The sequence below is a fragment of the Tachyglossus aculeatus genome, chromosome 22 (assembly GCF_015852505.1).
Source record: "Tachyglossus aculeatus isolate mTacAcu1 chromosome 22, mTacAcu1.pri, whole genome shotgun sequence".
Taxonomy (NCBI): domain Eukaryota; kingdom Metazoa; phylum Chordata; class Mammalia; order Monotremata; family Tachyglossidae; genus Tachyglossus; species Tachyglossus aculeatus.
In genome coordinates, this window is record NC_052087.1 from 30,650,821 (window position 1) to 30,674,591 (window position 23,771).

At 43.4% G+C, this 23,771-nt stretch overlaps 2 protein-coding genes across 2 annotated transcripts; both read left to right on the forward strand.

Annotated features, from left to right (window-relative positions):
* Positions 1-5,182: 5,182 nt before the first annotated feature.
* LOC119943739 (olfactory receptor 4S1-like) lies at positions 5,183-6,088 on the forward strand. The gene has a single exon (XM_038764888.1). The coding sequence runs from the start codon at positions 5,183-5,185 to the stop codon at positions 6,086-6,088; it is 906 nt and encodes a 301-aa protein (XP_038620816.1).
* Positions 6,089-20,156: 14,068 nt separating this feature from the next.
* On the forward strand, positions 20,157-21,102 carry LOC119943996 (olfactory receptor 4C12-like). Its single transcript, XM_038765225.1, is given in 2 exon segments — positions 20,157-20,603; positions 20,605-21,102. Coding segments are annotated over 2 exon segments (942 nt in total). The 5' UTR covers positions 20,157-20,159.
* The last annotated feature ends 2,669 nt before the right edge of the window (positions 21,103-23,771 follow it).

Below are 23,771 nucleotides of genomic sequence, written 5' to 3' on the forward strand. Positions count from 1 at the left end.
CGGATGAACAAAACTGGCTCTAAACATAGGACCACTGTAACAATGCTAGGCACACAGTAAGTACTCAAGGAATACAACTGATTGATCATGGATTCCTCTCAGATGCAGATACAGAATCCAGGACAATCCCCCCATATCCTCCAACCTGCGCTTGGAGTTTGAACTCTAGCTTACTGTGCTAGAACCCTTGTTTCCATGGTGGGAATATTGTACTGTGTTCCTCCTTCCTCATTCCTCCCTCTATTCCTCAATTTTAATCTTGAGTTTTCTCGATTGTGATCTATTGAGGACAGGGAATGGGTGTTTTACTTCTCAGGTACTCTCCCGATTTCTTAGAAGAGTGCCTCACACTCAGGAAGTGCTCGATAAATATGAATAATTGATTGACTGAGTTAGAAAATTCTCTATAATGATGTTATGATTATGTCATCACTGCAGAGCTATATTGGAAAATAAAAGTACCAGAGATTTTTCCTTTGAGACTGACATTGAGAGATTCAGTCAATACTACTGGGCTAATGAGAGTTAGGGCGGCACAGATAAATGAAATCCACAGATAATCCACAAATAATCCCAAACTACACTATATAAAACAGTTTCAACCCCTTCTCCTACTAACCATTTTAACAGGAGCTGCTAATAAAAGCAAAAATGGCCATTTTGTATTTCCCCTCCCTTTCTCTTCTCTGTTCATTGTTAGATTAGTGTTAGCATCTAAATGACCACATTTAGTATTGTTTATCATTTCTTCTAGGTCAAATTATTCCTATTGGAGTCCAATACTATTGGGAGTTCAATTCCCCAGCTTTAAGACATTTTGGGAAGTCACTTTAGGGTATCTCCTATGTATGCTATGTTAGAGTCAGAGAAGGGGAAAGTTTTCCAAGGACCAGACTGGATGATTTATTTAGAGGCTCTGGAAGACTGATGATGTAGTAGTTTGAATAGGAACACCGTGGAACCAACTTTCCCTGTGTTCTGGTAAATCATCTCCTCCTAACTAGAGCTGATCTGAGCATGGCCCTAGTTTGGACCACTAGGAGCTTGATCTTACAGCTCTAGTAATCATTCCTGAAGGTCTTGGGCTTTTTTTTGCAGTACAAAATGTGCCCGAATTCAAATTTTTGTCCTAAATCCAATCTTTTAGCCCTAACCACCAAGTCCAGGGAGATTATCAGAAGAGGTGGATCAAATCACACAGCATCCAAGAAACCTTTGCTATCTTCTAATACATCCCTGGTAAGTTTTTCATCACAGGTGATTTTTTAAAATAACAGCAAGAATAACAACAAACTGTGATTGTTCTCTTTTGTCCTAGTAAAAAGTAAAAATAAAATCACATTGCCTGACTATAATTGTTATAATGAAGTTGGATTTTCTTTTTGTTTTTGTTAAATTTGCCATTTGGTAGTGGTGGAAAAGTTGATATTTGACAATAATAATAGTAATAATAATGATAATGGTATTTGTAAAGTCTTTATATGTGCCAAGCACTGTTCTAAGTGCTGGATATTTTCTTTTGTTCAGGATTAAAAACATGCAAATCAAATTCTGATTCTGGTTGACTTCTTTGCACTCTTATTTTATATTTCAATGGCAAATGTTTTTAAGAACCATTCATTACTTGAGTAACTCCCAGACCATGTATAGATTACATGGAGTCACAGGAAAAGATAACAAGAGTCATCTTCATTTGTGAAAGTATAAACAAAATTGCTCATAGAATATTCATATAAAATGCCTGCTAAACTAGTGAATGATCAAAGATTATAATATAGAGACTGAAGAAAAGCATATTTGATTTTTGAAAAGTTATACGGTTTGTGGTACTAATGCTGTCATTGCTGTAGCTTTAATCTTATTAATTATGCTAGATGATTTTCTCTGACATAATCTTTTTCTCATGGTGCCACTGATTGATAGGTAGATTTACAAATTCACCCTTATTTGTCAGAAGTCAGCAGTGAACATTTCAAATTAAACCAATCACCCCATCTTTATCATGCACTTTCATATTTGTGGTATGAAATTGTGAGCTATGCCCTGTGATTGAAAAGGAATAATTTGATGTCAATTGCCAGAAAATAGAAACGTTAAAGATTTTTTTAATGGTATTTGCCGGCGCTTACTGTGTGCCAGGCACTGTACTAAGCACTGTGGTAGATTCAAACTGATCAGGTTGGACATAGTCCCTGTGCTACGTAGAACTCACAGTCTTAATCTCACTTCACAGATGAGGTAACTGAGGCTCAGAGAAGTGAAGTGACTTACCCAAGGTCACACAGCAGACAAGTGGTGGAGTCAGGATGAGAATCCAGGTCCTTCTGACTCCCAGTCCTGTGCTCTATTCACCGGGCCTTGCTTCTGATTAGATTCCACCTTTATGGCATTGAAAGAAAGAGCTGAGGAACTAAGGAGTGTGGAATAAAGACATATTAGTAACGTTTACAAATGCTGTGGGTTAAGTCAAGGAAATTCTCTGCCCTTAGCAATTGCACACTGCCTTGTCAATTCCTTCTTTTTCCAATTCCTGATGTTGGTTTTTCTCTGACTGAAGAATTCTCAGTGTTACGGTGGAAAACGCATTCCAGGAATAGCCTCTGGGAAATCTCTCCTGTGGTTATTGTGAGTTTGTTTTCCGTTAATTTTCACCAACAAGGTTTCAGTCACACCTAGAAAGGCTTGGTACATTGAAGCATTCATTCGACCAGTTTGATTCAGAACCGTATTTGTTAGGAACAGTCCAACAGAGAGAGATATGGTCCTCTTAAGGCAGTGCCCATTCTGTGGTTCTGGGAAATAAATACATTACCTGATTTGAAAAGTCTTTTGAATGGTGCTGTGCATCCTGTACAAGCTTAAATTGGAATGGGAAATCTGACTGCCTCCTCAAATTGACAGTAGAGTGAGAGGATTATAATACCTCAATGACCTTTGCTTTTTAAATCTAGTTGAACCCTCGTTCTCTCCTCTCTCCCACTTATATAAACAGATGTTAACCAGTCAATATCATATGGGTGACACATTTTATTTTTTATTTCTGTGAAAGAGACTTCATTCTGACTGAATTTTACAAATCTGCAGGATGAAAAGGTCTGGGGAAATGACAGGTGAAATGAATTGAATATAGAAGGTGTAATAACAGTGGTATTTGTTAAATGCTCACTATGTTCCAAGCACCGGACTGCAGCACTGGGGTAGATACAAGAAAGTCAGGTCCCACAAGGGGCTCACAGTCTAAGTAGCAGCGACAATAGACATTGAATTCCCATTTTGCAGTTGCGGGACCTGAACAGAGAATTTAAATGACTTGCCCAAGGTCACACAGCAGGCGAGTGGCACAGCCAATATTAGAACCCAGGTCCTCTTACTCCCAGGCCAGTACTCTTTAAACTAGGCCAGCTGCTTCTTTGGGGAAAGTTCTGTAAGGGCCAGGTCTGGGCTTCAGTGGCTATCAGGACCGACATAGTTGGAAATGGTGGGGACTTAGTCCTTACAGGTTTTTGATATTCTGTAATCAATAAACCCCCCCTCTCAGGGTCTCACGTGGAGAGTTTCCAGTACTCTACCAGTCTCGACTATTGGAGGGAGAGTCAAGCAGAGGCCTGTCCATTTCATTCCATTCCATTCCTAGCTTGGACAGTGGCTAGCGAGTGGAAGGCAATCTGCTACAAGTCAAAACTCACCTGTGCTGGGCAGCAGCGGCCTGGGAGAGAGTCGAGGGTGGAGGCTCAAGTTTACCACCCAGAAGAAGACAATGGTAAACCACTTCTGGATTCTTACCAAGAAAACTCTCTGGATCCACTACCAGAAGGATTGCAGATGGAGGTGGGTCATTCTGGCAGAGATGTGTCCGTGGCATCTCTATGGGTCGGAAATGACTCGACAGCATTAGACAAGATAAGACAATCAATCAATAAATGGTATTTATTGTGCGTGAACTGTGTGCAGAGCGCTGTATTAAACTCTTGGGAGGGTGCAGTATGATAGAGTTGGTAGACACATTCCCTGTAACAAACAGAACTTGTGAAACACCCACTGAGGGTTGGAATAGTCTTTGAGGAGCAGATTGGGGGTGGTGGGGTGTTTGCCTGGTCCACAAACTGTAAGCTCGTTGTGGGCAGGGTATTGTTATATTGTATTCTTCCAAGCACTTTGTGCTCTGTGCACAGTAAGTGCTCAATAAATATGACCAATTGATTGATGTAAATATCCTTATTTCTCCTGTCTGTAATTTATTTTAATGTCTATCCCCCCTACAGGGGATAAGCTTCTTTTTTAATAAAAAAACAAAAACAATTTTTTTTATGGTGTTTGCTAAGTGCTTCTCTACCACGAGGAGACACCGTAACCAGGGAGAGGATCCAAGGTGGCAGTTGCCACCATAACCTTCCCACCCAGCACAGGGAAAAATGAGTCTTAGATGAGCCAGAGCTGGGGACAAAGAGGCTCAGCACTGTACTAAGCATTGGGGTAGATACAAGCTAATCAGATTGGACACACTCCATGTCCCACAAGAGGCTCACAGTCTTAATCCCCATTTCACAGAGATGTAACTGAAGCATAGAGATGTGAATTGACTTGCCCAAGGTCACACAACAGGCAAGTGGTAGAGTAGGAATTAGAACCCAGGTCTTTCTGTAAGCTTTAAACTGTAAGCTCCCTCTAGACTGAAAGCTGGTTGTGGGAAGGGAATGTGTCTACCAACTTTTTTATTCAATACTCTCCCAAGCGCTTAGTACAGTGTTCTGTCCACAGTAAGCAATCAATAAATGTCATTAATTGATTGATTTATTCCCAGACCCTCGCTCTATCCACTAGACCACTGTGCTTCTCTTGTGGGCAGCGATCAAGACTACCAATTCACTTGTACCCTCCTGAGCGTTTAGTACAGTGCTCTGCACATAGTAAGTGATCAGTAAATACCATTGATTAACTTTTGTTCATACCCTCCTTCTGTCCAACTGCCATGCTGGAGCTCCAAGAGGATGGATCATAGGACATAGAATCAGAGAAAACATTCCAGAGACCATGGAGAACTCTTCGGAGTGGAGGAATTTCCAGGGAGAAATGTTTTTGGAAAAAATGCATTTTGACTGAATTTGCTCCCTTCATTGTTATTTCTTATTGGATTTTGTTGCAGATGCATTTCCCCTCTGCTCAACCCAACTAAAGGGAACATATGGAGAAGAGAAACAATGTGACGGAATTTATTTTCTTGGGAATTTTGCAGAACCAGGTGTTACAGAGAATTGGATTTGCCCTCTTTGCCCTCCTATACACAGTAACATTGTTGGGAAATCTCCTCATAATGATAACCATCAACGTCAGCCCCCGCCTCGCCTCCCCCATGTACTTCTTTCTCGGCTACCTCTCCTTTGTCGACCTCTGCTATTCCACCACCACCACCCCAAAGATGATGGCTGACCTATTTGCCGAGAGAAAATCCATCTCCTTCAATGGCTGCATGACCCAGCTGTTCGCTGTGCACTTCTTCGGCTGCACGGAGATCTTCCTCCTCACAGTGATGGCCTACGACCGGTGCGTGGCCATCTGTAGACCTTTGCGCTACCCAACCATCATGAGCCGGCGGGTGTGTCAAATCATGGTGACCGCCCTCTGGTGTGGTGCGTTTCTACACTCCATCGTTCAGACCCTCCTCACCATCCAGCTTCCCTTCTGCGGTCCCAATGTGCTAGATCACTACTTCTGCGATGTGCATCCCTTGCTGAAACTTGCCTGCGCCGACACCACTGGGGTGGGCCTGATGGTGGTGGCAAACAGTGGGATGATCTCACTGGTGGCCTTCTTCATCCTGGTCATTTCTTACGCCTTCATCTTGTTCACCCTGAGGACCCAGTCGCCTGAGGGGAGGCGGAAAGCGCTCTCGACCTGTGGGGCTCACATCACCGCGGTCTTCCTATTCTTTGTCCCCTGTATTTTCATGTACATTCGTCCCTCTCACACCCTAGCAGCGGATAAAATGGTCACTTTATTTAACACCGTTATGCCCCCGATGCTGAATCCCCTCATCTACACCCTGAGGAACGCCGAGGTGAAGAGCTGTATGAGGAAATTGTGGAGGTGAAGGGTGTCCGCAGGAGGAAAATTAACACTGTGGTCAGCGTGGGGTTTCCTCATCATCAGTGCTATTTGGCAAGTGCTTACTGTGAAGCAGAGCACTGAAGAAGATTGGCCTAGTGGAGTCAGAAAGACCTGGGTTCTAATCCTGAACCCACCACTTGTCTGCTGTTTGACCTGGGGCCAATCGGTTCACTTCTCTTTGCCTCAGTTACCTCATCCGTAAAATAGGGATTGAGACTGTGAGCCCCATGTAGGACAGGGCCAGTGCTCAACCTGATTAGATTGTATCTACTCCAGCACTTAAAACAGTGAGTGGCACATAGTAAGCACTTAACAAATGCCACCATCATCATCATTATTATTACTAAGTTCTTGGGAGAGTACAATGCAACAGAGTTGGTAGACGCAAGACGCATTTCCTGCCCACAACGTGTATATCGTTTAGAGATGAGTTTGGATGTAATTGGTAGATTATGTTGGTAGGACCTAAGATGACTTTTCTCTGTAGGCATTTTGGTGAAAGTAACAAAAATTGGGACTTAATGTTGACTGTGAGGACCGATTTAAAGACTATATGAAACTGAGTTCAATGTTTTCTTGTGAAATGGCAGAGTTTGTATCTCTGGTGGATGAAAACAAACTTGTTGTGAGCAAGGTATGTGGCTACCGACTGTTATACTTTCCTGAGCACTTAGAACACTGTTTGGCACTCAGAAAGTGCTCAGTAAATATGATCGATAGGGCCTGAGGTAGGAATTACTGCCTTATGAATGACCATCCTGAAGTCAATCAAGTGGTCAATCAATTAAGGTATTAACTGAGTGCTTACTGTTTCCAGAACACAGAGCATGAGGTAGGGCGGAAGAACCAGGGAGAGACAAGCTGGTAGGTGGGGGTTAGGTTGGAGAAGCCGGCAGAATGAGAAAACCTATTGGTTCAGTCTGTCACTGGTTCTCTACCTCTTCTACCCCCACCTCTTTCTGGCCTCCTCTTCCACCACCCAGTATGTTGCTGCCCCGCTACTACAAATTCTTCCTCCCACCCCACCTATCTCCTGAATTGCCAAAGCCCTTGAAGCAGTTTGTGGGTATTTCCATCGTTTCTCTAAAACATGTAAATTTCCCTTAAGAGTGATGACAAACATAATGATGTTTGTCCTGTTACAGCATCTGTGTCCCGAGAAGGCAGAAACACTTTCCAGTCCTGCAATTTCTTTCCTGGTAGTTTTTGGGTGGGAGCAGAATAGAGCTACGTGAGGGGGCCAACAGGGCCCTTGGCTTGTGTGCAGAGGAGAAAGTAGCCCTAGAAGGGCCCTAGTACCTACAGCCTCCCTGCTATCAACAAATTGTATTTATTGATTGCTTACTGAGAGCACTGTGCTAAGCTCTTGGAAGAGTACAAGAGTTGGTAGACACATTCCCTGCCCACAGTGAGTTTCCACTGCATAAGCGGATGGGGAAGAGGGAGGATTTTAACTTTGATTCCTCAGCCCATCTCCCAGGGCTGATCAAAGCTCCCTGGGTCAGATCACTGGTGGCAACGTGAAGGGATTGCCATCACCAGGACCTTCCCACCATTTACTGGGCTTCTGGGCTGCTCTGTCTCCTGCCACCATGGCATGTCTTGTGCTTGTTACTCAGCAGCAGGAATCCCACTAACCCCAGTGGCCCCAGTAGCAGCAACAGCAGCAGAAATCAGGCACCTGAAGGTCTGACCCAGGGCCAGAGTTATGCTGGTGGCCTGGTCTCCAAACTAGCTGCTGCCCAGACTTTTTCCCTTAGTGGGCCAGACCTGTGTGTGAAAGGCTGCCTCTCCCTTTGGTCATCCTGTCCCCACCTCCCTTCATGCCCCATCCTTGCTGTAATGTCACTTTGAGTCATCTTTAGTAATTTCATGACAGAAAGTAACAATTTACATAGGTAGCTGACACAGACCCAACAATTTTTTTGTTTTTTTTAAAGGTGTTTGTTAAGCATTTACTAGTCCAGGCACTGTGCTAAGTGCTGAGGTAGAATAATAATGATGGCATCTGTTAAGCGCTTACTATGTGCCAAGCACTGTTCAAAGCGCTAAACAAGTTAATCAGAGAGGACATAGTCCATGTCCCACATAGGACTTACAGTCTTTACCCCCATGTCCCACATAGGACTTACAGTCTTTACCCCCATTTTACTGATGAGGTAATTGAGGTACAGATATGTTAAGTGACATGCCCAAGGTCTCACAGCAGACAAGTGGTAGATTTGGAGTTAGAACCCAGGTCCTTCTGACTTCCAGACTTGTGCTGTATCCACAAGGCCATGCTGCTTCTCACTGACCCCATAGTTCTGGAGCCCCAAACCTATGTCCCTTAACTCAGACACACATGCTCATCCCACCTTTCAGTCAAGAGTATGTACTGAACACCTACAATGTGCTGAGCACTAAACTAAGCACTTAGATTAGTACACTAGTAGTAATACATAAGGAGCTTATCATTTCTGCATTTTCCCTTGTCTCTAGTAGTAAATATTTTCATGTTTGTCTCTTCCAGTAGAGTGTAAGCTTCTTGTAATTGGGAAATATATATCACTTTGTTACTTCTTAAACACAGTACACTGCACCAAGTGGAAGTCAATAAATACTACTACATCTATATCTATACACACACAAAAAAAAAATCACAGAGGATTAACTACTTATTAAAACCAACATCATTAGAATTGATTGGAGTAGGGCAATAATGGAAGGAGAAGTTAAGTGAAACACTATTTGTATTGGTGTCAAAAGTTTGAATTGAGTGGTTCTGTTTAGGGAGTACAGACTGCACCTGTTCTGCCTACCAGTCATCTCACAATGCTTGTCAGAGAAGAGAGACTGGATGACTCAGTGCAAACCACCACCAATTTGGCAAAAACAACTCACACCCATGAGCTGCTGGTAGTTCAGATCCACCTATTCACCCTTGGCCATTGGTGCTTGAGCAATGTTCAACAGAATGGAAAGGGGCCGGAAAAGGTTCACTCCTGGGACAAAATGTGCAAGAGATTCTCTCTCATGGATGCAGTCAGAACTTAATAACTGAATGCAGAGCTGTGTATTTACTGGATGTTTGGGGACCTTACTAAAGATGTAAAAGTCGCCGTCCACGCACTTTAAGGAGTTTAGCATATAATGGGAAAGAGATTAGCGATGAATCGATGGATCTTTCCACAGCCGAGAGCAAGATAATAGGTCTCAATAAAAGACATAAGTGAAGAAATGAGCAGATGGATTCAGGATCGCTGATGGGATGGTGTGATTGGGAGGGATTATCCACTTGTCCAGATTTTCTCCTCCATCCCCCTGAAAAAGCTCTGGGGTGCGAACTCCTAGTCAGTGGTAATCACCATGTTACAGGTAAAGATAACTACTCCCAGCCATCTCTTGACAGAAATGAGTTTCTGAATTTCTATGTCGTTGTTAGTGTGTGTATGGCTGCATGACATGAGTTGGAGTGTGCATATTTGTCTGAGGGAACGTGTGTGTTAGCGTGGCTAATTGGCTGACTGGTGCTTGTCCCTCTGAGATCTACACTGGCCCACTCACCTGAGTGTCTTACTGGAGTGGACCAGTGTAGATCTCAGAGGGACAAGAACCAGGTGAGGCTGTGTTTGCCAGAGGGGATACGAGGTGATCAGGTTGTCCCACGTGGGGCTCACAATCTTAATCCCCATTTTACAGATGAGGGAACTGAGGTCCAGAGAAGTGAAGTGACTTGCCCAAAGTCACATAGCTGATAAGTGGTGGAGCCGGGATTTGAACCCATGACCTCTGACTCCAAAGCCCGGGCTCTTTCCACTGAGCCACGCTGCTTCTCCGAGGGAGGAGGAAGGCTCATCTTCAGGGTCATTTCCCCTGGAAGATGATTACTGAGAGACGCAAGAGGTGCACGCTGTACGTTAGTTAGCACTTGGGAAGAGCTCAGTTTATGGCAGAGAGCAATGTGACTTAATGAAAGGAGCATGAGCCTGTGAGTTGAGAGCTGGATTCTACTACCAGCTCCCTGATTTGCCTGCTGTGTGACTTTTGCAAGTCATTTAACTTCTCTGTTATCACCATAAGTGCTCTGCACATAGTAAGTGCTGAATAAATACCACTGATTGATTAATCTGAAAAATGGTGATAAAATACCTGTTCTTCCTTTCCCTTAAACTGTGAGCCCCATGTTGGGTAGGGACTCTGTCCAACCTGATTATCTTGTATCTTGTACAGTGCTAGGCACTGTTAAAGATCTCACTATTATTATTATTATTATTATTATCATTATTATTATAGTAGAGATGGAACAGGAGGAATGCTGGGGAGACAGTGAGATAGGTGGGTTGAGGAGCAATCACAGCTGCTGAGAGAAAAGGGACTGCACTGCCTTTGCAAAGTGGAAGAGTGAGCAATTTTACTGTTGATTTCAGTCTTGACTGTGAGTTTCTAATGGGCCAGGAACCTCTCTGCTAATTCCTTTGTACTGTACTCTCTCGAGTGCTTAGTTCAGTACTCTGTACATGGTAAGTGCTCAATAAATAGCATCGATTGAGTGGTTCCATGCATGGATGGGTCTATTCTGGATCTAGCATATCCATGCAGGAAATGCAGGCCTTGAATTCCTCTGGCTGTGCTACCTTGGGGAAGTGAATCAGTAATCAATAATAATTACGATGTTAAGCACTTACTACGTGTCAAGCACTGTTCTAAACGCTGGGGTAGATACAAGTTAATCCGGTCAGGTCAGCCAGGTAATTTTTTTATGGCATTTGTTAAGCACTTACTATGTACCAGGCGCTGTACTAAAGCGCTGGAATAGATACAAGCTAATCAGGTTGGATGCAATCCCTGTTCCACATGGGACTTGCAGTCTTAAACACCATTTTATAGATGAGGGAATTGAGGCCCAGAGAAGAGAAGTGCTTTGCCCAAGGTCACACAAAAGATGAGTGGCGGAGGTAGGATTAGAACCCAGGTCCTTCTGATTCCCAGGCCTGTGCTCTATCCATTAGGCCACGCTGTTTCTCAAATCCTCAATCTTCCCCATCATTTGGACTAGGCAAACCTGGTCCCCTTCAACACTGACTCCCTAGTAAAGAGCGACCCCATAACTAGGGTTGGACAACCTCCACCTCATGGGCTATAAATCCCTGGGATGCAATCTGCTAAATGATGAGATTTCTTGGGATTGTTGATGATCAGCATGATGTCACTGAGGGGCAGGGTTAGGGGTTGCTTTCTATCCCCCTCTCTGGAAAAGGGTAAAAAGCTTAGGGTACCACCAGTTTCTGGGATGTCAGAAGGACCTGGGTTCTAATCCTGACTCTGCCTCATGTCTGCTGTGTGACCCTGGGCAAGTCACTTCACTTCTATTTGCTTCCGTTGCCTCAGCTGAAAAATGGGGATTAAGATTGTGAATCCCATGTGGGACAGCAACTGTGTCCAACCTGATTTTCTTGTAGCCACTCCAGCACTTAGAATAGTGCCTGGAGCATAGTAAGCACTTAACAAATGCCACAGTTATTATTATCAATTATTATCATGGGGAGACACTTGGATGACTTTTTGAGTCACTGACAGTCCAGCTCTGTTGGTGACTCAAAGATCTTGTCATTGGTCCTTATTTCTGAGCTCCTTAAGCCCCTTTTGACCTGATGCATTTCCAGATTAGTTAATTAATGATGGCATTTTCTAAGCACTTACTATTTGCGAAGCACTGTTCTAAGCGCTGGGAAGGATAAAAGGTGATCACGTTGTCCCACGTGGGGCTCACAGTCTTAATCCTCATTTTACAGATGAGGTAACTGAGGCTCAGAGAAGTTAAGTGACTTGCCCAAAGTCACACAGCAGACATGTGGGGGATCTGGGATTAGAACCCATTACCTCTGACTCCCAAGACCGTGCTCTTTCCACTGAGCCACGCTGCTTCTTATATTGATGGCATTTGTTAAGCACTTACTATGTGCAAAGCACTGTTCTAAGTGCTGGGGAGGATACAGGGTGATCAGGTTGTCCAACGTGGGGCTCACAGTCTTAACCCCCATTTTACAGATGAGTTTACTGAGGCCCAGAGAAGTTAAGTGACTTGTCCAGAGTCACACAGCTGACAAGTGGCAGAGGCAGGATTTGAACCCGTGGCCTCTGACTCCGAAGTCCGTGCTCTTTCCTCTGAGCCATGCTGCTTCTCTATTTCCAGATTAGTTTAATGACTGTCTCACCTTCCTCTTTTCAATCAGAAGCAACATGGCCTATTGAAAGGAGCATGGGCCAGCGAGTCAGAGGACCTGGGTTATAATCCCAGCTCTGCCAAATGTTTGTTGTGTGACCTTGGGCAAGTCACTTAACTTTATTGTGCCTCAGTTCTCCTTTTCTTCCTCCTATTTGGACTGTGAGCCCCTTGTGGGACAGGGACCGTGTCCAGCCCAACTGACTTTTCGCTACTCCAGCACTTAGAACAGTGTTTGACACATAATAATAATAATAATAATGATGGCATTTGTTAAGCGCTTTCTATGTGCAAAGCACTGTTCTAAGCACTGGGGGGGGGGATACAAGGTGATCAGGTTGTCCCACGTGGGGCTCACGGTCTTAATCCCCATTTTACAGATGAGGTAACTGAGGCTCAGAGAAGTTAAGTGACTTACCCAAGGTCACACAGCAGACATGTGGTGGAGCCGGGATTCGAGCCCATGACCTCTGACTCCAAAGCCCGTGGTCTCTCCAGTGAGCCACACTGCTTCTCTAGTATACATGATACTAGACACATAGTAGACACATTCTCTAGACACATAGTAAGCACTTAAAAAATACCATAAAAGCCCACATAATAATCATAGAAATAATAATAAAAATGAAAATAATGATAAATTAAGCACTTACTATGTGACAAACTCTGTAATAAGTACTGGGGTAGAGACAGTTCAATCAGATTATTCCAGTCACAATCAATCAATCAACTGTTTTTATTGAGCACTTACTGTGTGCAGAACACTGTACTAAGCGCTTGGGAAGTACAAGTTGGAAACATATAGAGACAGTCCCTACCCAACAGTCACATCACATCATCAATCACAATCACTCACATCAGCACTTAGTTCAGTGCTCTGCACACAGTAAGCGCTCAATAAATACAATTGATTGATTGATTGATTCATTCATTCATTCAATCTTATTTATTGAGTGCTTTCTGTGTGCAAAACACTGTACTAAATGCCTGGGAGAGTACAATATAACAGGAAACAGATGCATTCCCTGCCCACAATGAGCTTGCAGTCACCTGCACTGACCCTTAGAAATTTCCAAATTCACATTGAAGAGTCTACTGATTTCCTAACCTGTTGTTTCTGCCTGCTGCTCAACTCTGATGACTTCCAACACCATCCCAGCAACATTAGCCGCATGTTCAGGGGCTTCTAATTGTTCAGTGCCACACCAGCTTTGCTGTCCTAATCTCCATCCTTTACCCCTCCAGCTCTGAATTATTCCTTCTTCTCATAATCTCTTAACCCGCCACCTCAACCACATCTCTCCCTCCTTCAAGACCTTCTTCCCCTCCACTGAGACCTCTGATCTCTAGATTTCCTCTCATGGACTTCCTGAAAACTACCGTTTCTCGGGTGGCCACTGATGGCCCTCGTGAATGCTGGACAAAGTTGCCCAAAAGATGTCACATCCTTTATGGATGTTAACATAATCATGTGAGAAGCAGCGTGGCTCAGTGGAAAGAGCACGGGCTTTGGAGCGAGAGATCATGGGTTCAAATCCCAGCTCCGCCAATTGTCATCTGTGTGACTTGGGCAAGTCACTTAATTTCGCTGCGCCCCAGTTACCTCATCTGTAAAATGGGGATTAAGACTGTGAGCCCCCCATGGGACAACCTGATCACCTTGTAACCACCTCAGCACTTACAACAGTGTGCTTAACAAATGCCATTATTATTATTATTATTATTTTTATTTACTATGTACCATTTTGAGGAAGTTTGTCCATGGTAACCTGAATCTCGAATATTTAACCTGGGGGAGGGGGACCCCCTAACCCATTCATTTCATCTGGAGTTGTTTCATTCCCCTTTGAAGCCCTTCAAAAACCTGATGTCACTTCTGAGTTGCAGAATTCAGTGGCAGAAGAAGAGATAGAGAGGCCAGTTGCTTAACATACAAATAGGGACCCAAGGACTTCTGGTATTGTGTCTTTACTATGTAGAAGATAGAACAGCTGGAAACCTGATGGATCAAAACTGGACCCCTGGTCACCCTGCAACTTTTTCCAGGAAATGTTCTGAGATTTACTACTGAATCAGTGGGAGGTATGAGGATAGGATGGACCTCCTTTGTGAACTTCATCTCTTGTAGATGTTTACCAAAAGTAAAGAATCATATTCATCCTGCTGGTTTGTTCACCTCTAAGTGCCTCTAGTGACACTGAAATCCTGGCAGATTCAAGTTCCGGAAGGTGATAAATTCACCGGGGGACTGAAGTCACTTTGGGTATTACCGGGAACATTCCAGTGATGTAAACCCGTATGTTGTTATTCAAAATATATCCATGTAGTGCTAAACCTCTGCCACTTGTGCCCTATATTCTACCTGATATAAAGCTTTCTCAGAAATAGACTGGAAGCTGTTCTCGGGTCAGAATGAAAGGAACCAATTAGGCACTGGTCCAGATATTTTCCCCATACAATTAGCCAAATTAACACAGGCTGTATCTGTGGGTTTTTTTTTTCTCTTTTGGAGAGCTATGTAGACGAGAGAGAGAGGTAATTCCTCAGAGCTGCAGAGCTCCAGGTACTGCACTAGATTTCTGACCTTTTAGAGAACTCACCTTAAATAGATCTCAGAAGCCTGAGGAAAAACACATGCCACGTAGGAGCAGATGGTAATAGAGAGGGCTACCTTATAGGGGTTTCCTAATCTAGGCTTTTGTTTTCTATGGTTGTAAAATATGCTAAAGAGATCAGTGTGTTCTCCTCATCTCCATGCTGAACGCAGGTTTCCAGCAAATGGGATGTGGAATGATTTTCCAAAACACGCGCTTTATGGCGGAAAGAATTCAAGTAATTTGCCAACCTCTTGGTAGCGTCATCTGGACTACTCACCCCTACACTGAGTTATGTCTTTTTTCTCAAAAGGTTTACAGGGATGGAAAAATTCCCCGAAATCACAAGGTGTGATCAGCATCCAGAAATGCAATCTCTGTAAGTGTTCCAACCTTTCGGCATTTTATTTCAACTATCCCAGAAATCACTTTGACTCAAGCTCTGTTTTATGGTTTTTTGGGTTTTTCTTGGTATTGGTTTGGGAAATTTGGTGATGATTGTGCGTCAATAGTTCAAGTATTCAAGTATAGTCATAGAGGTAAAGTGGAGAGAACGTATGTAGAATGTGTCTCTGAGCACTCTGGTTCAGAGATGTCTCCCAGATTAATGGAGGGGGTTTATTTGTACCATGCCTGTGTCCCCAAATAACTCTCATCTCTCTGCTAAATATGGGAGCCCTGAGGCCTAGGCTGACCAGAGCGCAGGTAAAGGGGAGAGAGAGAGGGAGTGTGTGTGTGTTTGCATTTTGTGTCTAATCAAGGTTATTAGAATACAAAAGGCTTTTTCCTCTGCTCCCTCTACCCTGCCCATCACACCCACTCCCTCCCTCTACTCTACCACCCTCCCCACTCCATACCCCTTGTGTGTGTATGTGTATATATTTATAATTCTATTTATTTCATTGATGTATATATATATAAAATTCTATTCATTTATATTGATGCTATTGACAACTGTTTACTTGTTTCAATGTCTGTCTCCCCCCTTCTAGACTATGAGGTTGTTGCGGGCAGGGGTTGTCTCTATTTGTTGCTGAATTGTACTTTCCAAGCGCTTAGTACAGTGCTCTGCACACAGTAAGTGCTCAATAAATAGTATTGAATGAATGAATGAGTGCTGTAGCAGCAAACCATGATGGGGGGCAAAGCGATCAAGAAGCATAAGTGGAGGGGAAAAGAAGGAGTGTGGGGAATTAGAAGTGGTAGAGAGACACCCTGATGGGTAGATATTAACATGCATGACATTACAAACCTGTAGTTTTTTAAAAAATATTGTCTCTAATAAAGTGCTAATTTTACGGCACACCTTTAATGTAGACAGTCAACAAGTCAGTAATATTCATTGACTGAAGGAGAGTTGGCATTGTACGTAATACACATTGTTAAAAAAGTTACAAAGGAGGTAGAAAACTCAGTACTTGATCTCCAGGTTATATCCACATAGACATGCGTGGGGTGGGAATTCTAGGTTTCCTTGCTGTAGAGAAGGTTAGACTATACTATGGCTCTGAAGACCTTTAGTTTGGTCTGGAGCCTGATACCACATTTTTTCCACATTAACAGTAGATCCTATTATTCTACGTATTTGTTTTCTAAGCGTTGGGCAGTGTGCAGTCTAGGTAATGGATTTCTGGGATATAATGGTTACCTCTGGGTCATCAATGTAGATATTTGGTTGTACGTTCAACTACTATACATTACCTCATATTTCTTCAGACTTTCCTTGGTTTATAATAATAATAATAATAATAATAATGATTGTGGAATTTGTTAAGCACTTACTATGTGTCAGGCACTGTACTAAGCACTCGGGTACGTACAAGCAAATAGGGTTGGAAACAGTCCCTGTCCCCTGTGGGTTTCACAGTCCCTATTCCCCATTTTTCAGATGAGGTAACTGAGGCATAGAGAAATGAAGTGACTTGCCCAGGTCACTCAGCAGACAAGTGGCAGAGTCAGGATTAGAACTCATGACCTTCTGACTCCCAGGCTCCTGCTGTATCCGATTATCAATCTGGAAAGTCGGATTGATTTGGAGAAGTGGTTTGCAATCATTTGCACGTCCATTCTTGGGTGTGAAACTCTAGGGTATGGTCATAGACATGCTGCAGCTCCTGAATAATTATTTCTAGGATGTGCAATGCTTTTCAAAGTCTGTCGAGATGGAAGAGTTTTCCCAAGGAGCAGAAGCATATTCAAATTCTTGCATCCAGATTTCTTGTTGCATCCGACATCATGGCTGCAGAAATGCATAGAATAAATGATATGATTTGCAGATGCACAGTGTCACTTCTGATAATGCTTAGTACTAATATTAGATTCAAAAATCTGATTTTGAAAAAAATTCATGAGTGGTGATATGTAAAAAAGGGAATAGGGAGAGCTCAAAAGTTTATTCAGTGTAGAATTTCAAAATGTTTTTGTACAGTCTTTGTGACCACCCTGACCTGGAGTGATCCTCTCATTATGGAGAAGCTATAATTTGCTGTAGGTATAAATTAAAAAAATAACTTTCATCCTTGAAAAAAGGACTAAATCTTTCAGTCATTTTGAGCAACCTGATCAATATTCATTCAGTCGTATTTATTGAGTGCTTACTGTTTGCAGAGCACTGTACTAAGTGCTTGGGAAGTACAAGTCAGCAACAGTTAGGGACGGTCCCTACCCAACAACGGGCTTACAGTCTAGAAATATGTAGTTATCAGTATGTAGTTATGTATAAATTAACAGAATAATTCTCAATGTTTTCTGATCCCAAACACAACTGGCTTTATTTGAAGACTTTTGACATAATCTCTGGCCAAGTATGTTGCGTTATGTGCGCCCTTTGACCCCAAATGACCTGGTAGGTCAGCAAAGAGAAATTGCTTGGGAAGGGGATGCCACATGGTTCACTGGTGGGCTGACCTTTGACATCTGCTGGTCTTGCTTCTACTTTTAAATGATGGGCATCAATGTGTCTGCAAAACTAATCCATCTGTAAAACAGGGATTAAAACTGTAAGCCCCCCGTGGGACAACCTGATCACCTTGTAACCTCCCCAGCGCTTAGAACAGTGCTTTGCACATAGTAAGTGCTTAATAAATGCCGTTATTATTATTATTGTTCCCTAGATAATAATTATAATAATTATGCACTTACTATGTGTCAGGCACTGTACTCAGCGCTGGGGTGGATACCAGCATATTGGGCTGGACCCAGCCCCACCCCAAGTGGGGTTTAAGGGCTCAACTCCCATTTTACAGATGAGGTAACAGGCACAGAGAAGGTAAGTGATTTGCCCAAGGCCACACAGCAGGAAAATGGAGGAGCTAGAATTAGAACCCAAGACCTTCTGACTCCCAGGTTTGGGCTCTATCCACTTTGCCATATCTAGCCGCACTCAGTTCATTTGGTGGGCTGGTTTGAAGAAAGGATGTTGACACATCATGGTCTAGTGGAGAGAACACAGGCCTGGGAGCCAGAGGACCTGGGTTCTAATCCTGGCTCTGCCACTTGTTTGCTCTTTGACCTTGGGCAAGCCACTTATCTTCTCTGTGCCTCAGCGCATCAGTAAAATGGGGTAAGAGTGTGAGCCCCATGTGGGACAGGGACCTTGTCCAACCTGATTAGCTTGTCTCTACCCCAGCGTTTAGAGCAGTGCTTGGTACATAGTAAGCACTTAACATGAACCATGGTAATAATAATTATTATTATCTTGTGTCTACCCCAGTGCATATTACAGTGCTTGGCACACAGTAAATGCCTTCTAGACTGTGAGCCCATTGTGGGTCGTGATGGTCTGTATTTTTTGCTGAATTGTACTGCCCAAGCTCTTAGTACAGTGCTCTGCACACAATAAGCACTCCATAAATACGATTGAATGAGTGAATGAATGAATGAATGTACAAATACCACAATTGCTATTGTTATCATAAAGACTGGGCATTGTTAAATGTAAGGCTCGAGAGGTTGAGGATTTGATGTCTGCCCTATCCCACTGCTCTACTTGCTCTACAACCTTAGCAGCCAGTACTGGATCTGTTGGGAACTTCAGCTACAGCTGGCCAAGACCTTCAGTCATATTCACTGAGCATTTACTGTGTGCAAAGCACTGGACTAAATGCTTGGGAGAGTAGTAATAATAATAATAATAATAATAATAATAATAATAATAATAATAATAATGGTATTTGTTAAGTGCTTACAATGTGCCAAGCACTGTTCTAAGCACTAGGGTAGAAACAAGGTAATCAGGTTGTCCCACATGGGGCTCACAGTCTTAACCCCCATTTTACAGATGAGGGAACCGAGGCACGGAGAAGTTAAGTGATTTCCCCAAGGTCATACAGCAGACAAGTGACAGAGCTGGGATTAGAACCCCATGACCTCTGACCCCCAAGGCCGGGCTCTTTCCACTGAGCCACACTGCTTCTCAATTGCAGAGTTGATAGACATGTTCCCAGACCATGAGGACCTTACCTTTAGTTGAAGAGATTTTGGTTGAGCCTTGATCAAACTGGTGTCTTCTTTCAGGCATTTGGTGCATGGACAATAATAATATTAATAATAATAATAATGATATTTGTAAAGTGCCTACTATGTGCCAAGCACTGTTCTAAGAGCTGGAATAGATACAAGGTAGTAGTGTTGGACACAGTCCCACATGGGGCTCATCAAGCAAGATTAGCACACATTGAGGAGGAGCCTGGCCTAGTGGAATTAATAATAATAAAAATTACAGTATTTGTTAAGCACTTACTATGTTCCAGGAACAGTTCTAAGCACTAGAAGAATACCGGCCTGGGAGTCAGAGGACCTGACTTCTAATTCCAGCTCTGCCACATGCCTGCTGTGTGATCTTGGGCAAGTCACTTAACTTTTCTGTGCCTCAGCTACCTCATTTGTAAAATGGAGATTAAATACCTGCTCTCTCTCCGATTTAGATGGTGAATGCTGTGTGGGATAAAGGACTCTGTCCTGATTATCTTGTATCTTCCCTAGGGCTTAGAACAGTTCTTGACACATATTAAACAATTATCATTATTGCTTTTTGATGAAAGTAGTGCACACCAGGGGTCAGAGGCAATTTTGACTCCCTCGATTAGCCATCAGTGGAGCATTTGAGCTAGAATACAGCAGGACAGACTGATCTAATGCTCTATGGACAAGTAGCTGACATTTGAGATGTCAGTAGTGAGGATGTTCATTATCTTTGTGCTTTTTTGGCAGGAAAAGTGACTCTCATCTGTGTGCTCACCGTCCCACTAGACTGAATGGAGAATGAAAACAATGTGACAGAATTCATTCTTTTGGGATTTACCAAGAATCCAGGGATGCAGAAAATAATATTTGTCATATTTTTAGCCATCTACAGCGCTACTATGATTGGCAACTTGCTCATTGTGACAACCATAACCAGCAGCAAGACTCTTGGCTCTCCCATGTACTTTTTTCTTAATCATTTGTCCTTCATAGATATGATTTATTCTTCTTCCTCAGCTCCCAAACTGATTGCAGACTCCATCCGGGAGAAGAACACCATCTCCTTTGAAGGGTGCATGACCCAGATCTATGCGGAACACATCTTTGGAGGTGCTGAGATCATCCTCTTCATAGTGATGGCCTATGATCGCTACGTGGCCATCTGTAAGCCTCTGCATTACCCAATCATCATGAACAGGCATTTATGCAGGCTTCTGGTGGGGGTCATCTGGATGGGGGGGGATTCTTCACGCAACGATCCAGATTCTTTTCATGGTGCGGTTACCATTCTGTGGCCCCAATGTGATCGATCACTTCATGTGTGACCTGTACCCTTTGCTGAAACTCGCCTGCAGCGACACCCGAACGCTCGGTCTCTTCGTAGTGGCCAACAGCGGGGTGATCTGCCTGTTCAGTTTCATCCTGTTGACGCTTTCCTACGTTGTCATCTTACGCTCCCTGAAAACTCACAGCTTGGAAGGCAGACGCAGAGCCCTCTCCACCTGCATCTCCCACATTACTGTTGTTGCGTTGTGCTTAACTCCCTGTGTATTTGTATATATGCGACCCATGACAACTTTGCCTGTAGATAAGACCGTGGCTGTGTTTTATACCATGGTAGCCCCCATGCTAAACCCCCTAATCTACACTCTCAGAAATGCAGAGGTGAAGAATGCCATGAGGAAACTATGGAGAAAAAAAGTGTCAAGCCACAGGATAAATGGTCCAAAGTGAAACTCATGTTCACACAAATGAGAGAAGCAGCTGACTTTCTAAGAGAAAATTGATCAAGAGAAATGTGGCCATTGGGGTTTGTGGTCAGAAACTTTAATTGTGTATTCCCTTTCCTTATTTAGACACCTCTCCAGATTTTAGGAGCTTCTTTCCCATCTTCTTCCAGCCATGTGTAGTGTGTGTTCTTAGCTTTGTACAGGGAATAATAATAATTCTGGTATTTGTTAAGTGCTTACTGTGTACCAGACACCAAACTAAGCACTGGGGTGGATACAAGCAAATTGGATTGGATGCAGTCTCTGTCCCACATGGGGCTCACAGTCTTAATACCCATTTTGCAGATGAGGAAACTGAGGCACAGAAAAGTGAAGTGACTTGCCCGAGGTCACACAGCAGACAAGTGGGAGACCTGGGATTAGAACCCACTACCTTCTGACTCCCAGGCATGGTGTGCTCAATCCGCTACACCATGATGCTTCTTAACCCACCTGCTGCTAGAGTTTGGGGTCTGTTTCCTGGATGAACACTACTATCTACTCTAATTTATCAAAAAAAAAAAAATCCCACCCGAAGCCCCCCAGACAGTAGCGTTATTCATAGTGCCTTTGTCCTCGTGTTCTACTAGACCAGTTGTGTCTGGCTATAATCAGTGAAAGGTATGTCTGACTAGAGGGATAATATAATAATTTAATGCCTGAGATGGTACACAGAGAAGATGTTCATGCCTTTTTGTTTATAGTATTGGTTAAGCGCTTACTATGTGCCAAGCACTGTTCTAAGCGCTGGGGTAGATACAAGGTAATCAGTTTGTCCCACATAGGGCTCACAATCTTAATCTCCATTTTACAGATGATGTAACTGAGGCACAGAGAAGTTAAGTGACTTGCCTAAGGTCACATGGCAGACAAGTGGCGGAGCCAGGATTAGAACCCACATCCTCTGACTCCCAAGCCCGTGCTCTTTCCACTAAGTCACCTTACTTCAGGATAATTTCAAATGGAGTCTTCTGCTATTCACCAAGTCCAGGTGGGACTTGCAGTGGGTGGGATGGGTTGGAGAGGTCTAAAAAAGAGCAGTTCAGGCTGTTAGTATTTTGAAGGTCAATCATGCTATTTGCAAAACTGCACCCAGTTTCCCAGAGAGACAGCTGCTGAGGACATTGCTGAATTCTTCAGTTTCTCTGCACATTCTCTCCCACTGAGAGAAGCTTTGAGATGACAAATCAAAGTACTCTAACTGCAAGGAGAGGAAAAACACACAAACAAGATTGATAGAAAACTGGGGTGAACTCATCAGTTTTCAACTCCTACCTCTTCCCTCATCAGTTAAACTCAGTCCCAAGCTCCCAAGTGAATGCCCCTTTTGGACTTTTCTGATGCTTCTGGAACTCTAACCAGGCCTATTTTCTCCCAAAGGAAGATATGACTCTATGTCCTACCACAATAGGGGTCACTGAATGGGGAGAGGTGGAGTGGGCCAAAGAGTGTGGATGGATCAGAAACTGAGGAGAATCAGTTAATTGAAAAGGTTTACTGAGCACTTACTAGGTGTGGCGCGCTGTATTAAGCGATTGAGAAAGTACAATACCACAGAGTTGGTAGATGTGATGCCTGCTCGCAAGGAGCTGCTACAGGAGCAAGGCCTACTGGTGGTAGACCACACTATCCCCTTTTTAACAATCAGTCAATGGTATCTATTGTTCATTGTGTGCAGAGAGTTGGACTATGTAATTGGATGAGTATAAGGGAGAGAAACAGCATGGCCTAGTGGAAAGACCACGGGCCTGAGAGTCAGAGGACTTGGGTTCTAATTCCATCTCTGCCACTTGCCTGCTGTGTGACCTTGGGCCAGTCACTTAACTTCCTGTGCTTCATTCAGTTTACTCATCTGCAAAATGGGGATTCACTACCTTTTCTCCCTCCTATTTAGACTGTGAGACCCATGTGGGATCTGGTCAGTGCTTAGTACAGTGCCTGGCACACAGTAAGCGCTTAACAAATACCAGAATTATGATCATTATTGTTATCTCGTGTCTACACTAGCACTTGGTACAGTGCTTTGAGCATAATAAGCACTTAACAGTTACCACCATTATAATTATTACTACAATACAACAGAGTTGGTAGACCCATTCCCTGCCCACAAGGACTTTACACACCTCAGTGTTGCCTTAGAAAGGCTCAGCTGAATGGCAACTGACTAGAAAAGGGACACTATTTTCATGGACAAAATGTGTAAGCGAGAGTCTCTTTTAATATCACAGTCAAGGATGCAGCCTCATCAGTGGTAGGACAATCTTGGACCTTAAGCCCAAGGAAAGGCATGGAAATAAAATAATAATAATGGCATTTATTAAGTGCTTACTATGTGCAAAGCACTGTTCTAAGCACTGGGGAGGTTACAAGGTGATCAGATTGTCCCACGTGGGGCTCACAGCCTTCATCCCCATTTGACAGATGAGGTCACTGAAGCACAGAGAATAATAATAATAATGATGGCATTTATTAAGCGCTTACTATGTGCAAAGCACTGTTCTAAGCAGTGGGGAGGTTACGAGGTGATCAGATTGTCCCACCTGGGGCTCACAGTCTTAATCTCCATTTGACAGATGAAGTCACTGAGGCCCAGAGAAGTGAAGTGACTTGCTCAAGGTCATTTCCCTCTGTTTC